The sequence below is a fragment of the Macrosteles quadrilineatus genome, unplaced genomic scaffold (genome assembly GCF_028750875.1).
Source record: "Macrosteles quadrilineatus isolate MER2022 unplaced genomic scaffold, UCM_ALF_1.0 Scaffold_2__2_contigs__length_208266976, whole genome shotgun sequence".
Lineage (NCBI taxonomy): Eukaryota > Metazoa > Arthropoda > Insecta > Hemiptera > Cicadellidae > Macrosteles > Macrosteles quadrilineatus.
Genome location: NW_026542595.1, coordinates 106703952 through 106719890, shown reverse-complemented (window position 1 = coordinate 106719890; position 15939 = coordinate 106703952). Strand labels below are relative to the sequence as shown.

At 33.2% G+C, this 15939-nt stretch overlaps 1 protein-coding gene across 1 annotated transcript; it reads left to right on the top strand.

Annotated features, from left to right (window-relative positions):
- Positions 1–11258: 11258 nt before the first annotated feature.
- LOC128986691 (uncharacterized) lies at positions 11259–15437 on the top strand. Its single transcript, XM_054407179.1, has 2 exons — positions 11259–12419; positions 15179–15437. The coding sequence occupies exons 1-2, from the start codon at positions 11557–11559 to the stop codon at positions 15321–15323; spliced, it is 1008 nt and encodes a 335-aa protein (XP_054263154.1). The 5' UTR covers positions 11259–11556; the 3' UTR covers positions 15324–15437.
- The last annotated feature ends 502 nt before the right edge of the window (positions 15438–15939 follow it).

The following is a 15939-nucleotide window of genomic DNA, read 5'->3' as shown; positions in this document are numbered from 1 at the left end:
CAATCCGAGCAATCCGTCCTTATTGCTAGAGCAATCCGAGCAATCCGTCCTTATTGCTAGAGCAATCCGAGCAATCCTTCCTTATTGCTGGAGCAATCCAAGCAATCCGTTCCTATTGCTAGAGAAATCCGAGCAATCCGTCCTTATTGCTGGAGAAATCCAAGCAATCCGTCCCTATTGCTAGAGCAATCCGAGCAATCCGTCCTTATTGCTAGAGAAATCCAAGCAATCTGTTCCTATTGCTAGAGCAATCCGAGCAATCCGCCCCTATTGCTAGAGAGATCCAAGCAATCCGTTCCTATTGCTAGAGCAATCCGAGCAATCCGTCCCTATTGCTAGAGAAATCCAAGCAATCCGTCCCTATTGCTAGAGAAATCCGAGCAATCCGTCCCTATTGCTAGAGCAATCCAAGCAATCCGTCACTATTGCTAGAGCAATCCGTCCTTATTGCTGGAGCAATCCAATCAATCCGTTCTTATTGCTAGAGAAATCCAAGCAATCCGTCCCTATTGCTAGAGCAATCCAAGCAATCCGTCCCTATTGCTAGAGCAATCCGAGCAATCCGTCCTTATTGCTAGAGAAATCTAAGTAATCCGTCCTTATTGCTAGAGAAATCCAAGCAATCGGTCCCTATTGCTAGAGAAATCCGAGCAATCCGTCCCTATTGCTAGAGCAATCCGAGCAATCTATTCCTATTGCTAGAGAAATCCGAGCAATCCGTCCTGAGTGCTAGAGCAATCCGAGCAACCCGTCTCACGTGCTAGAGAAATCCCAGCATTCCAAGCTTATTCAATTGGCTGTGATGAGTCAGGGCCATTTGGGAATCTTGTGATTCATTGCCAATATTCTGAGCCAATTCCCACTCCTTTTAACATCGACCCTTGGAATCAAAAACCCAGCTACGACTTTGCTATCCAGGACAAGTGTGCAAGCTGCAAATCCGCTCCGTTCCGAAAATTCGTCACAAACCTAACCTTAAAACGTATTGTACAGTGTTTGAAAGACTTATTATTTATATGCTTTATAGTAACTGTACGAAAAATATAATGTGTAACTCGAGTGCAAATTGCCTTAGTTACACAAATAACTATTTATTTAGTAACTATTTTTAATAGTAACTACAAAACGCCCTTTGAAAGAAACTAAACAGAAGTATGTAATTCAGTTAAAAATATGATAAATATATAAGGAAGTAATTCAATTAATACGATTAATTTTAAATTGTAATGCAATTTAACTTTACATTATTACGCACATCAATAGTCAAAACAATCGAAATGATCAAAATCAGACCACAAGTATCAAATAACCGAATAAACTGACTAGAATACTCAAATCCACATCATATTATAAACACCAAACCATATTTCGCTTTATGAATCATATTGGTGGCTTATGAGAGCAATTTCTGCTCCACTCTTTAGTGCCAAAATTCAAACAATTTAGTAACTATGAAGAAGTATGATTAATACTAGCTAAAACTTTTTTTGTGAGAAAGAAATGTCTCGTTCACAATACGATAGTGTATTAATAGTCAAAAGTTACAGCCAGACCACAAAAAGCAAACGCACATTATCTGATAGATTATGATCGTTTTTGCATATTTATGGTGTGTAATTAGTAAATACTGATCATCATTCAATGCAGAATGTGTCATGTTTTCACAGCAGTCAGTCCAAATACAGCATCAAATTGGGTGTAAAAACCATTAAGCCACCCGAATTGATTTTTCTCTCTTGTAAAACCGTATAACCAATATTAAACCATCCTATTTAATATGAATAAGAATATTTATTTTCCTTTTGTCACAATTACATGCATTTGGAATCGTCAGTTAAACAAGGCATAATGATCACAAGGCATTCACAAGGCAAATTCAACATCAATCAACACGCTTCTACAAAACTCTCAAAATTTCTACAATAAATAAATAAATATATAATAATAAATAATAACTTTATGTTCACAACTACAAAAATAAAGATGCAAGGTCTAATTACACATGCAAGTCAAATAATATCACATATCAAGAGTCAAAACTTAAAAATAGGTAAAAAACATAAAAATAGGTACTTACGGATGCTGCTGGTATATTTAAAAAAATCATTCCAGGAATACAGTGGGTTGGCCAATAAAAGGTTTCTGAGGTTGGTTTTGAATTTTGAAAAATTCTGGTTTCGGGCTTCACATGGGAGTCTGTTAAAAAATCTTAAACTTAATAAGCTGTGTTGAACTTGACTTTTTCTTAATCTAACAAATGGCACATCAAAAAGGTTCTTAGATCTAGTATCATGCTCATAAAAATCCTCTCTCAAATTAACATTGTCTATCTTACTTCTTAAATTTAATAGGCACACAAATACATATAAGCTAAAACATGTCATCAAGCCCTCAGATACAAAAATGGGCTTACAATGATCTGTGGACGTTGCATCAGCCAGCAGACGCGCTGCTTTCTTTTGCAGTAGCAATACACATTTTACATCTGGTGCACAGCCCCATAGCCTCAAACCATATAAAATTACACTTAAAAAAAGGGATTTGTTAGCAGTTTTGACATAATCTTTATGCACACACACTTTCATGAAAATTGAATCAATAGTTATGAAATTATATATATGTATGGATATATATAATTTCATAACTATTGATTCAATTTTTTATTATATTAATTTTATTTTTTGTTTTTTATAATTTCGTATTTTCAAAATACGCCCATTGATGCAAAATGTTTACTTCGTTGAGGAATGAATTGTAAATATATCTAATTCTGTGATAAAAACATACGTTTATAATTTTACCTATGGCCGTTTTTTAAAGTAGCCTTTAAAATTCAGTTCTTTGAATTGAAAAGATTCACTTTACAGTATTGTTTACTTATTGTACAGTATTCTTTTGTAACTTAACAGTACAAGTTTGGTCCAATGAGGTTAAAGGATTGAGAGAAAAGAAGTAAAATTGCAAAACTTCAAACGTCAACTTGTCAGCTGTTAAGACCAATTGAATTGATTGATTGGCTGGATCACAATCAGTGGCAAAGAGAGGTTATTAACGGAAACATAACCTCTCTCGGAAGTTATGAAAGGTGATTTTTAGTAATTAATAAACGGTCGTACGTGAAGTAGTGTACACAAGGATCTAGTAATTAGCCTAAATTTGAATAAAAATAAGATTTCTTTAATATTACCCAATTTTCTATTGAAAATACAGAAAAATAAATAATTTACTGTCAGTTTATCTATAAATTAATTTTTTTTCTGTTTTAAGCTTAAATATGTAGTATTTAACTTATAACATTTTATCCCATAGATAAACCAGAACAAATGTGTTTTTGATCAGAGTATTTGTTTGTGTGTTTTCCTGCCTGTCTGCAACGAACATAATCTCATATTGTTTGCCTTTACAGGAAAACGAGAACATTATTGTCGATGAACCTTTTTCAGTGTTCTTTAAATGATTAAATACCCCCGCCGCAGCAAACCTGCAGACTAAGCGAATTTCCATTTGACTGATTGGATGTACACTGAAATGTCTACTTAAAAATATAACATTTATTCCCGATTTAATAGAATTAGTTTAACAAGTACTTAGGTTTGCTGCATCAGGGAGGGTAAAACTGTTTTTTTTTTTGTAAAATGTTAATAGTTACCGTAGTAAGAAATAAAAACATTTTCCAAATTTGATCAAAATATGTTCATAAACAAGCAAACTACAACAGTTTACTTATTCTCCATAAGAATAACATGGGAATTTTAAAATTACAATTTTTTGGAATTTTCTCTGTAACCATTAGGCGCATAATAACGCTTCAATATACTAAATTATTTGCTTTTTTAAGCTCTACAAAATGGTTTGGAAAGAAATTGCAAAATTTTATGTTTTTTGGGTCATAAATGGGAAAAACCTATTTTTACCCCATAAAACCCCCCATAAACCCCCGTTCCCATGAACCGATCATGCTGGATCGCGAACTCGTTCGAATAAACGTAGGTTTACACGTTTGTACCAAATTTCATCAAAATCGGATCATTTTTGCTTGAGTTATCGTGCTAACGGACACATATATATATATATAAATATATATATATATATATAAATATATATATATGAATTTGAACGAATGGTGTTTTTGGCCTCTAGGGACCTCAAAACGAAAAAAAAATCGGTCCCGCATCCAGGTCTTACCATGAGTACTACGGTAATAGCTTATTCCCTATATGGGAAATTCGCTAAAAAACTGCCAAAATTTGTATTTTATTTTTATTTTATTTCAATGTTTATTGGTTATTTCTGAATAAGAAAATATACGTTTAGTAGCAATCTGATAAGGTTTTTATGTTTTAAAATAAATTTTTCTATGATAGGCCTACTGCAAGCCCATGGAGGCAGGATAGTGGTGCTTCTATTGTGATTATCCACAATGTTTTAATTTAGTGTTTTGTAACAGAAAGTTGAAATATCTCAGCTAAATATTTGTTTAAGTCCAAAATTTTACTAAATGTTCTTGATATTATTTAAAAACATTTTGGGTAGCCTATAACTATTGATAACGGTATAGGTTAAATATTTGTTTGTTTATTTTCAAATTTAAACCTTTGAAAACTATAATTTTTTAACCCATTCAATGTAATAAACGTGTCGTATGTATAACAACTAATAATCCTAAAAATAAAAAATAAAATTATATGTCTGAAGCCTGGATCCTCTCCAGCTAGGCTAACTATCGGATAAATCACAGAGAAGTAATATAATGTATAATTTATATTACTTCTCTGTGGATAAATATTAATGTAGTATGACTGAAAACATGTCTGATCATGTTGGTAAATGGGTGGTAAATGAAATGTCTTTATTTATATAGGCTAGCCTAGATATTTTTTAACACATTGTCCAAATATTTTACCATACACTCACTCTTGATATTACCGTGCAAACCCTCGGGGACAGATTTTTCTTAAAATGGAAAAGCCACAATTTTGATTTAGCAACTTATTGGGTTACACAAAGACAATCGTATTTTGCATTTTTTAATAGCCACATTGCAAATGGGCCATCCCCTTCTGTGAAGGGAGTCCTACTTAAAAAAAAAACTCAGGATTCTAGCTAGCTTAGTTCCTTTAGAACACTGAAAGCCTTTGTTCAAGAAATTCAAAATCCTCACAGTCAGAGCTGGCAGGAGCCCCTTCTTTTCCTGATTTAGTATCCAGCTGCCTCCGTGCCGTATTGTTACACAAATAACCATATATGAAATGCTTGGTAGTTTGATTAATTTTCGTGCTCACAGTTGCAACTTTATTCACAGTCAAGACTTAATTAAAAAATTTATGTCAAAAATTACTTAGTGAACTGAAAAACCATACAAAAATTTTTTACTTAAATGTACAGAGATTGGGCAGGGCCCCCTTGAGAGCCCCGGGGCTCTGACCCCCTGCCCGACTCTCTAGCAGGCCCTGTTTACAGTTACTAGGCCTAATTTGTATAGCCTATTCTGAAATGTCTCTGTAGTATTAAGGCAAAAATATAAGTGGTAACCAAACTGTACCTATGTTCAAAAGATAAATATGAAACTAGAAATAGCTACAATCTAGATGTCCCTAGGTGTAGACTATCAAAGTCTATTTAAACTGCTCCCATTATTGACTTAACTATGTTTAACAGCTGACCAGCAAGCCTGAAAAGGCCCCCAGAAAACCTGTTCCAGTAGGGAATTCAGTTGTGCTTGTTGGACAACTCCTGCTATTTTTTGTCAAAGTTTTTTAACATTGTAAAACTACATTGTAAAACCTTTCCTAAATAATACTATTGTCTTGACTTGGCTTATTACCTGGTTTTGATAAATGGTTAAAATAAATGATTTGATTTGAAAAATAGGCTAACTTATTTAGTAAATTTATAATTCACTTAAGAGTCTTCCGTGGAAGCCATGTTGGATTTCTTCCCCATAAGAACAATGTTAGAATTGCATCATTTGTGGACACGTAAAGGCGTTATTTGTTAAGATATAGCTTTGAAATTTATAATTTGTATTTTTAACATAATAGACTTGTGACTGAGGTTTTTGAATTTTGAAAATCCATTTTCATTTCCTTTCAATAATTAGCTTAATTTTAAGCTAATTAATAATCAATTATTCATTATAAAAATTAAAAATTGTGAAATAAAAAACGTCAATCTCTAGAGGACCGCAATTCCTTAAATTTAACTTTTTATCCATAATTATATGACAATTTGCTGATGAGATATTTGGACCCAAAGTTAACATTGTTCTTATGGGGAAGAAATCCAACATGGCTTCCACTACGGAAGACTCTTAACTACTGCAAAAAGCCGCAATTCATCAGCAAGAGTCAAAGATTGGTAGGCTATATGTTTAGTTTTGCTTTCATGACAAAAATTTTTGCTTTAAGTTGTAACAAGATAAACATTGTCTAAAACTCGATAATGAAAAATTAATAAAAGTGCCCTTAACGATTAGTGTAGGTCCATAGTGACAATGAATTGAACACATGACAAGAGTTTACTAATTGACTAAGAGGGCCAGAGGGGGGGGAGGCGACTAGTGGCAAAGTGGCGTTGCCAAATAAGAAGAAAATGGAATGAAACCAAGAATCTTTACTGGGTTGTATGTCGTGCAGCATTACTCACTTTAAACAACAAGTAACCTACTGTGATGCCATTCTTTCAATAAATGGATCATGATTGAATTACCCCCATTGTTTTAATTTTTTTTCTTAAGGTACGGACTAAGAGTATTTTAAGAGGTTTTTTAATTAAGAAAGTACAGTACCTACTAAATTTTACCCAGACGTTATGAGTAGGCCTACTCTTAATTTACAAGAATGTTAGGCCTAAACATTTTACAGATGATATTGTTATTATCGTAAGTGAAAAAGAATAACTTTGAACTTAGGCCTATATCTGTACACTGTCATGAAGGAGAGCAGGTAAGCATTAACTTTGGGATTACAATCAATCTCCTACAATTATCAATTATCAATCATTAAGATGGGGACGCCACTCAGGTGCGTATTTTAACCCAAATATGAGTGAAGGATGAGTGTAGAATGGTGTGTGATGATCTGTGTAGCTTTGTTACTGACTAAGATCAGCTGTTTCATTAGCCAGGATCATTTATTTAAAGCCCAATGATCAGGAACAGCTGGGTCCAATTGGATCACAATCTCTAATGCTCTGAACTAGGCTGGTTTTAGTCTGACTACCTGATGCAGTAACCGCGCTACTGCAGCTATATACTAACAGAGCTAGGCTACCATGTTTTTACTGATAAAACTGACATAGGTATCGTTATTGAAATTTGCTCGCTTCAAATGAGGGTTCACCCTACTCTTCATAAAAGTCAACTTAAGTTAGATTTTAGAGGTAATTTTATATCAGAATGTTAGAACCAAATTAACTTAGATTAGCTTATTTATATAAAATCTATATGGTACTATAGTCTAAGTTAATATCAATAACATCATATTGCTAAGTTATGCTGTCAGTGTTTTACGGTTAAGTTATTCTATTGTTTATAAGTTATAGGGTACTGTTATTTTTTTCATTTAAGTTTATTAAATTTATAGTGTCGTACTATAGGCTACTTAATGTGGGAACGCTTCCATATCTGTTGGCACAACCAAATGAGTAATATTGATTATTCGATTGTTTAATTTGATATATCGTTTGGTTTAGGTTAGGTTTAATCTTACCAAACTAACCAAACGTTATTCCTTACAATACTCATTCGGTTGTTTGTGCCAACAGATATGGAAGTGTATACCCCTTAATGTGCATGTTGTGTGTATTTATTATTATTATTGTTTAAGCAAAGACAAGGCAACCCTGAAAATACAATACCCCCGCCGCAGCAAACCTGACGCCTAAGCGAATTTCCATTTGGCTGAATTGATTTTCAATTGATCTATTTAAATAACATTAGGTTTAACGAGTACCTAGGTTTGCTGCTACAAGGAAACTAATAAAGTGTGTGTTTTAAGTAAAATAATTATTGCTTAGTATAAAATGAATATATTTGCCAAGTTTGATCAAAAGATATCCATAAACAAGCAAACTACAACATTTTACAATATTTTCCATAAGAATAACATGGGAATTTTAAATTTACCATTTTTTTAGATTTCTCCGTAACCAATAACCGTAAAAAAACACTTTGATATACTGAATTGTTTGTTTTTTTAAGCTCTTTAAGACGGTTTAGAGAAAAGTTGGGAAATTTTGTGTTTTGAGGGTCAAAAGTGAGAAAAACCAATTTTTACCCCATAAAACCCCCCATAAAACCCTGTTCCCATGGTCCGATCATGCTGGATCGCGAACTCATTCAAGTTTATCCCGCCTTACACCTTCAAACCAAATTTCATCAAAATCGGATAACAATTACTCAAGTTATCGTGTTCACGGACACACATATATATATATATATATATATATATATATACATATATAAAAATTTGAACGAGTGGTGTTTTTGGCCTCTGGGGACATCAAAATGAAAAAGTAAATCGGTCCCGGGCCTAAGTCTTACCATGAGACCTACGGTAATAGCTACTTCCCTATAGGGAAATTCGCTAAAATGTTTTTATGATATTTTTAACTGAACTTGGCTCATGCAGCTTTTAAAATATAATATTAAACAATAATCCTTTAATGTGGTTGTGAATGTATTATGACAACTATTCCCAAAAATGCGGTTCAGATGAAAAATTCACGAAAATGGGTTTTTATAATTGTATCCATGTATGAGAAGGTTTTAATACTTTTTAGATCTCTAACTCCGTAGGTTTAAAAACTCCCATGAAATGTAAGAAAACTATTTGATTCATATGTTTATATTAAAAATCCGTTATTTAAAAAAATAATTTAAACAACGGCTTTTTATTTAATGAAAACTGCTAATTGTGCAAATAAAATTAAGTATTTTGTATAGATGAGTTATAAATAAATTAATACAATATATATTAATGCAATTCACTATAAATAAATAATAACAGCTGTTTTAGTAGAATAAAGTTTTCTTCCTAAAAATATAAAAAGTGCAACAACAATAACCCAGAAATCTGGCTGGTGGCGTATTCTCGCGGATACTTGCTGAACTACGAAGACTACTGCTGTGCAAAGAACAATATAAACAGAGTCGGTAAAGCAGTCTGTAATATAAATTTATATAAAATAAAATGTCTTGTCTTTAATTCGTACATGCTTTTCAAAGCTGTCTACATATCCGATTTAAGTTAACACATAAAAAAACACGAGGAGGAAAAGAAGACAGGACAAATTTTCATGTAAAACTAAAAAGCTATATAAGATTAGTTTGTAATAACATGATTATTTTGAGCAAAACATATTAATGTTGATACCAGGGTAGAGAAAACCATCTGTGAAAAGAATACAAGCTAAATATTTGTAGTTTAAGAACTTATTCTGGGGGGAGATACGAAAAAATTGTAAAAACGGATACATAATTGATACTAGAATTACTTGCAAGTTAAAAAAAGTACAAAGAAATTAAAAAATTACAATAAACAAACCCCCACCGCAGCAACCCTAACATTTATGTTTAACGAGTACCTAGGTTAGCTGCTACAGGAAAAGCTAATAAAGTGTTTTTTTTTTTTTTTTTTAATATCAATAGCTTAGTATGAAATATATAAATCCGCCATGTTTGATCAAAATATATCCATAAACAAGCCAACTACAACACTTTTTACAATATACTTCATAAGAATAACATAGGAATTTTAAAATAACTTTTTTTTAATTTTCTCCGTAACCAATAATTGTACAAAAAAACGTTTATATTCAAAATTATTTTGTTTTTTTAGCTCTTTAAAAAGGTCTGGAGAAATTTTGTGTTTAGAAGGTAAAAAATTTTAAAAACCAATTTTGACCCCATAAAACCCCCTTAAAACCCCGTTCCCATGGTCCAATCATGCTGGTTCGCGAACTCATTCAAGTTTATCCCGCCTTACTACTTCAAACAAAATTTCATCAAAATCGGACAAAACTTACTCAAGTTATCGTATTCACGGAAACATATATATAATATATATAAAATATATATATACATACATACATAAAAATTTGAACGAATGTTGTTTTTGGCCTCTGGGGACATCAAAATGAAAAAGTAAATTTGTCCCGGGCCTAGGTCTTACCATGCCACCTACGGTAATAGCTATTTCCCTATAGGGAAATTCGCTAAAAGACAATTTTTAGGGCTTCATGTTAGTTGTTAGAGTATATCTCGCTGAAATATACATTACCCGACCCAAGTAAGCGTATTTTACAAATCACTGAACTAACTGAAATTTTGTGATAGTCTGTAAATCCTAGAAACGTTCTTTAATTTATTTCACCATCCTCACAATTAATTTATTCTTTTTTAATACTATTCAAATTGAATTTGCCATTTATTTTAATTTGGCTTTGAGTTCTCACGGTATAATGTTTCCTAAAATTGTAATTACTACACAATTTAAATAGAAACCTTGTTATTTAGCTTAATGATGATTGGGCAATACAATGAGGAGTTTAGAAGACCTCATTTATCACGTAAACTCGAATTAACATAATTCGAGTTAGATGTAATTTTGTACAAACAAGTAAACCATACGTTTATTCGAATGAGTACGCGAACCAGTATGACCAGACTATGTGAAATGGGTTTTATGGGGTAAAATGTTTTACTTGTTTCTGACCTCTAAATCATAACATATTGCAATTTGTTTCCAAACTATTTTGTTGACTTTAAATACAAAAGATTTATTATACTGAAGCTTTTTTCTATGCTAACCCAGTTACGGAGAAAATTACAAAAACTATTTTTGCTTGTTTATGGATAAATATTGCAAGTTTTTTTTCACAAATGTATTTATTTCATTCTAAGCTCTCAACATGTTATTAGAAAACTCCTCATTACATTCCCTGCATTAGAAAACCTAAGTACTGATTAAAATAATGTAATTTCAATAGGAAATATATTTTATAGTTTTATGAGAATATTTCATTGGACCTCCAGCAAGGTAAATGGAAATTTGCTAAGTCTGCAGGTTTGTTGCGTCGGGGCATTGTTAGATTTAAACAAAAAATACTTTTTTCTAATCAACTTTTAATTGTGGATAAAGTGCAAGTAAAAATCTCACTATCCTAAATACTGTACGCAAACATATGATTTTCATGAGATTGAAAACAGCTGGGACTAATTTTAAAACCAAACACAAACATTACAACTTTCAAAATAACAACGGTGATTCTTAAAAATATCTATTGATATAGCTTAATTGAGTATTTAAGTGTCTCAACTCAATATTAAAGTCCAAGATTATGGTTATGTAATGATATCTCTAGTGATCAATACTGAGAGCCCTATGCAGGAAACCCTACATGTGTCCAGGTATACGAGGGTAGCCAGTTTAGAATAGTCTCTGAAGAGTACATCATGTTGCTAGTGTTTGTGTTGTTTGTGATTTGTTCAATCTCAATCATCTTCGTGTAGAACTATTGTTCGTTTGTAATTTTGTCCAACTACTAACTCCAGTCATGGATGTTATCTTGGATGCTATTTTTGAACATGTTTTCTCTAAGTTAGACCGGGGATGCTTGTTGGCACGTTACAAAAGAAGACAACTCACAGACTACCTCAGCACAGTTATCAGAGGATCCGCAGCAGACGACACTCAAGAAGGTTGCAGACGGGCAGTCCGTGCGGCTATACGCTTCCACCGAAACTCCAAAGAAGCCAACGGTAAAATCTGTCTTCTAGGGAAGTTCCACAACGTTCTCTACGTCGCTGCTACATTATGCTTCGACTGGAAGCTTGAAGATTCAGAGATCGTTGCTGAACTCCTCCATGACATATTCGACTGCGAGTGTACTTTTGAAAGGCTCTTCGTCGGAGCCATCCTAGGGACTAAAGTTACCCATTTGATCTCCGGGTGGAAAAGTGACTTTAGAAGCAAAGAGGAGTGTATAGATGCTGTAAAGTATTTTTTGGACCACTCGACTAAAGCTGGGTTGAGGTTTCAGTGCTCGTCTGGGGACTCTAGGAAGTTTGTTGATGTCCCGATGGAGTCTTACGGAGGGTCTACGCCCCTCAGGGTCGCAGCCCAAGCAGGTCAGCCTGGCGTGATTTCTTTGCTACTTCACTACGGTGCGGTGGTCACACCTCTTCCTGACCCAAACACTTGTGCCTTGCAACTACTTCTGCGTCGTATGAATGACTTCTGTCATGACAGACCTGAGGAACCAATCCCATCGGAGTTCATCCTTTGTTTAAACTTGCTGCTCCGTGACTTCCCCAGAGTGCCTCAAATTCTTCCCGACCCCGAAGATGATCCAGACCTACAGGAAGTGAGGGAAATCCATCCGAGGATGATTGCAATGGTATCTCCAGAGAAGTCAGGGTATGTCTCTAATTCTTCATTTTATTTTTTCGAATGGGTAGCCTCCGGATTATCGAGATACAATTAAAGTAGTTTAAATACCTGTAATGTCGACAATCCCAAGTGGTTGTGAAACTACTAGTTTCGGCTCATAACGGAGCCATCTTCAGGTTTTCCAAGGACATTATCACTTCTTCCGAAGGTCGTCAAAGTTCACAAATAATTTACATAAGTACATTAAAAACATTTAAAAACACGTAGCACGCATGTCTAGGCCTAGCTTTAACGACGTGACCGGCGACGCATCACGCTCTTTTGCAAAACGTTTTAAGGAACACATCCCCAAGAAAAACGCGTCCACGCAATCTTCAACCTTTGCAGAACATTTAATAACAAACAACCATAGCTATTCCAACATCAATAATAACATGACAGTTCTACATTTTAATAAAAACAAATTTCAGATCAACACGCTAGAAGAATTCGAAATTTATAAGGCAGTCAAATCAGATAAACGAAACGTACTAAACGATAAGCTTTCATTTGCTTCTAACTTTATTTACTCACACTATTATTCACACTACAATAGAAATAATGGAAAGGGAGAGGGAGATGAATGATACCCACAAACAACCTGTTACTGATAAGACGAACCGACCATAGTGCCCGGTAGTCTAGACGTAAACTCCCGCCGGTCACGTCGTTAAAGCTAGGCCTAGGCATGCGTGTTACGTGTTTGTAAATGTTTTTAATGTATGTAAATTATTTGTGAACTTTGACGACCTTCGGAAGAAGTGATAATGTCCTTGGAAAACCTGAAGATGGCTCCGTTATGAGCCGAAACTAGTAGTTTCACAACCACTTGGGATTGTCGACATTACAGGTATTTAAACCACTTTAATCAATTCTTCAAGTAGTGTAGTAAAAGAATATTCATGAAACCAAGAGGGATATCCCATAATATTAAAATCTATTATGGGATTTAGTTTGAGACGACAGAACTAAGGACATTACAGCATTGGATAGACTAAATATGGTTTTATGAATCGTTAGTGTAGCAGAATGAAATTACAGTATGATCACTACATTTTACTGTTTAATTTTCTGGGTCCCTCACCACTCTTTATATCGGATCAGCTGTCGGCTGTTGTGTCAAAATTATCGTGATGTGGAGGGAATAAAATTGCTTCCCCTCAAACCATCTTAAGTTTGTGAACGGAAAGGGCCTATATTATGAGTTTTCCATTATAGCTTGGACTGACGAAACGCAAAATAAATCCTTTCTAATACACTTAGGTTGGTAATGCAGTGTAAGATTATGTTTTCCTCTTTTCATTGCTACCTGATTTAATAGATACTTTAATACAATGTTTAGATATGCATGCCTAATTTAATAATAATACATATGTGTACTTAAATACCGTGTATATGTTTACTTTAAGTCTAGAATGTGTACTAAATTTGCATGCATAGTTAGTGCATTGATACTTGCCATATTAAGTCAAATATTTTGACAAAAATTTGTATCGTTTCATCTTAGTTCTAATATGTAACGGATAACTATTTTTGGCTTATAGAACTATGAAAACTTCGACGTACAATTTTCTCCTATAAAATCAAATAAACTGTTATATTTAACTACATATGTATATTTTAGTGATATAAATTTGAGCACTTAAAATGTACTATAACAAATTATTATTTTAATTTTTTATATATAGGCCTAGTTAATATTTCTTTTAAAAATCTAACTTTACTCTAGCACTAGTTGTTTACTGTAAGACACTCTTAAGCGTTTTCCAAAAATCGCACACCTTCAAAAATCGCCCTACATCTAAAATTTGTTAAATTTCTCGATTTTTTTATGGTTTTTTTATTGAACAAGCATGTCAGCTAGTCACGCCTTTTAATAATGTTTGTTCAGTAAAAAACCCCGTAAAACATTTTTACGTATTTTAGAAGTAGGGCAATTTTTGAAGGTGAAGGAGTGCGATTTTCGGAAAACGCTCACGAGTGTCTTGTAGAAAATCTTATTCCTGACAATGAAAATTATTTCAAATCTTTGATAGCTCTTACCGTTTTCGAGCTACAGCAGTTTAAAATCTCAATTTTAGCTGATTAAGTTTGATATAAAAGTTATTTTCTATTCTACTACAGCCATTGATGAGTCAAAATTACTGCAAAATATGAGTTTCACTTTAAAATTCTGTGTCTGTTACTATAGTCTGTATGATAAAACCTGTTTCCTGACCCTTAGTCTACTTAGGACTGACTTGGGCCTTAAACTCTCTGTCACCCTCAAGACTGCTCTTCTAACTCGTAGTTTTTTAGCTTTCTCAATAGTTTCAGTAAATTTTTACCCAAGCCATAATTTTCAAAATTGAAAATTTCACTAAGTCCGGTACTTAAAAGGATAACATAATAAATAAACAAAAGCAAATTTGATTACGAAACAACAGTAAACTTGTGTAGAAAGAACAGGATAGAGATAAGAAAACAATCTATACACTATACTGTTTGTTTGTTAATTAAATCCAACATTGTTCATCCAGGATATTATCTATTCATGTACTCCTAAAAATTTGAAAAAATGTTGGAAGTTATGATTTGCATAACCTATTGGGGAAGCTAAATAACGACTATTTAGGGCAAATGGCGCAGAATTCAGGTTTATACCCTGTCTAGACTGAGGGTTTGTAGACAGGTTTGAGCATACAGACTATAGTTGTTATAGGTATACAATAGTTATAACAAAAAACTAATTTATTTCAAAATTACAGGTTAACAATTGTGCCTAGTCTGCGACAGCTGTGCAGATGTTCAGCACGTCAACAACTTGCTGTTGAAGGTTTGCTGCCGTACGGCGTCAGCAAAATGTCACTTCCTGATTCAGTGGTAGATTACCTATTGTATAAAAATGACTGATATGATCAAGTTTGTTAATATTGTACATATACGATATCGAATTATATTCACTTGTAAATTTTGAATTTTGGACTGTGATATTCAATTGAAATAAAATATTAAGTTAATCAAGAACTTGATTGGAATCCATTGAAATATGCGCTACTATTTATTATAAAGCAAAACATGTTTCTCCTTCTTGAGCAATGACAAAGTATACACTGTTGTAATATTGAATATAAAAAGCTGGAACACTGATCGAAAAGTAAGGAACTTTCTTTGGTGTCTATATTTAATGTCGTCTATGATCGTTAACTATTTTGTAGACCAAGACTTCAATGTTATAGAGTGAAACGGAACATGATAATAGATTCGGTTGGGTTGAGTAGGCTTCCAAATAAGTTTTAAATGATTTTTTTTATTTAATCTTTCAATAAATTAATTGTATTAAAAAAACATTTAGGTTAGTCTTGTTTATTAAAGGAAACGTTCGGAAAAAAATTAGGAAAACTTCTTACAACTAGACAAAATCTGTTTAGACTATTACGGTACCATGCAATTCAAAGGATACAGATTTATTTACCAATCTTAAAATGTAGTGATATTTATTCGTGTACAAAGCACTATTTTTGAATGA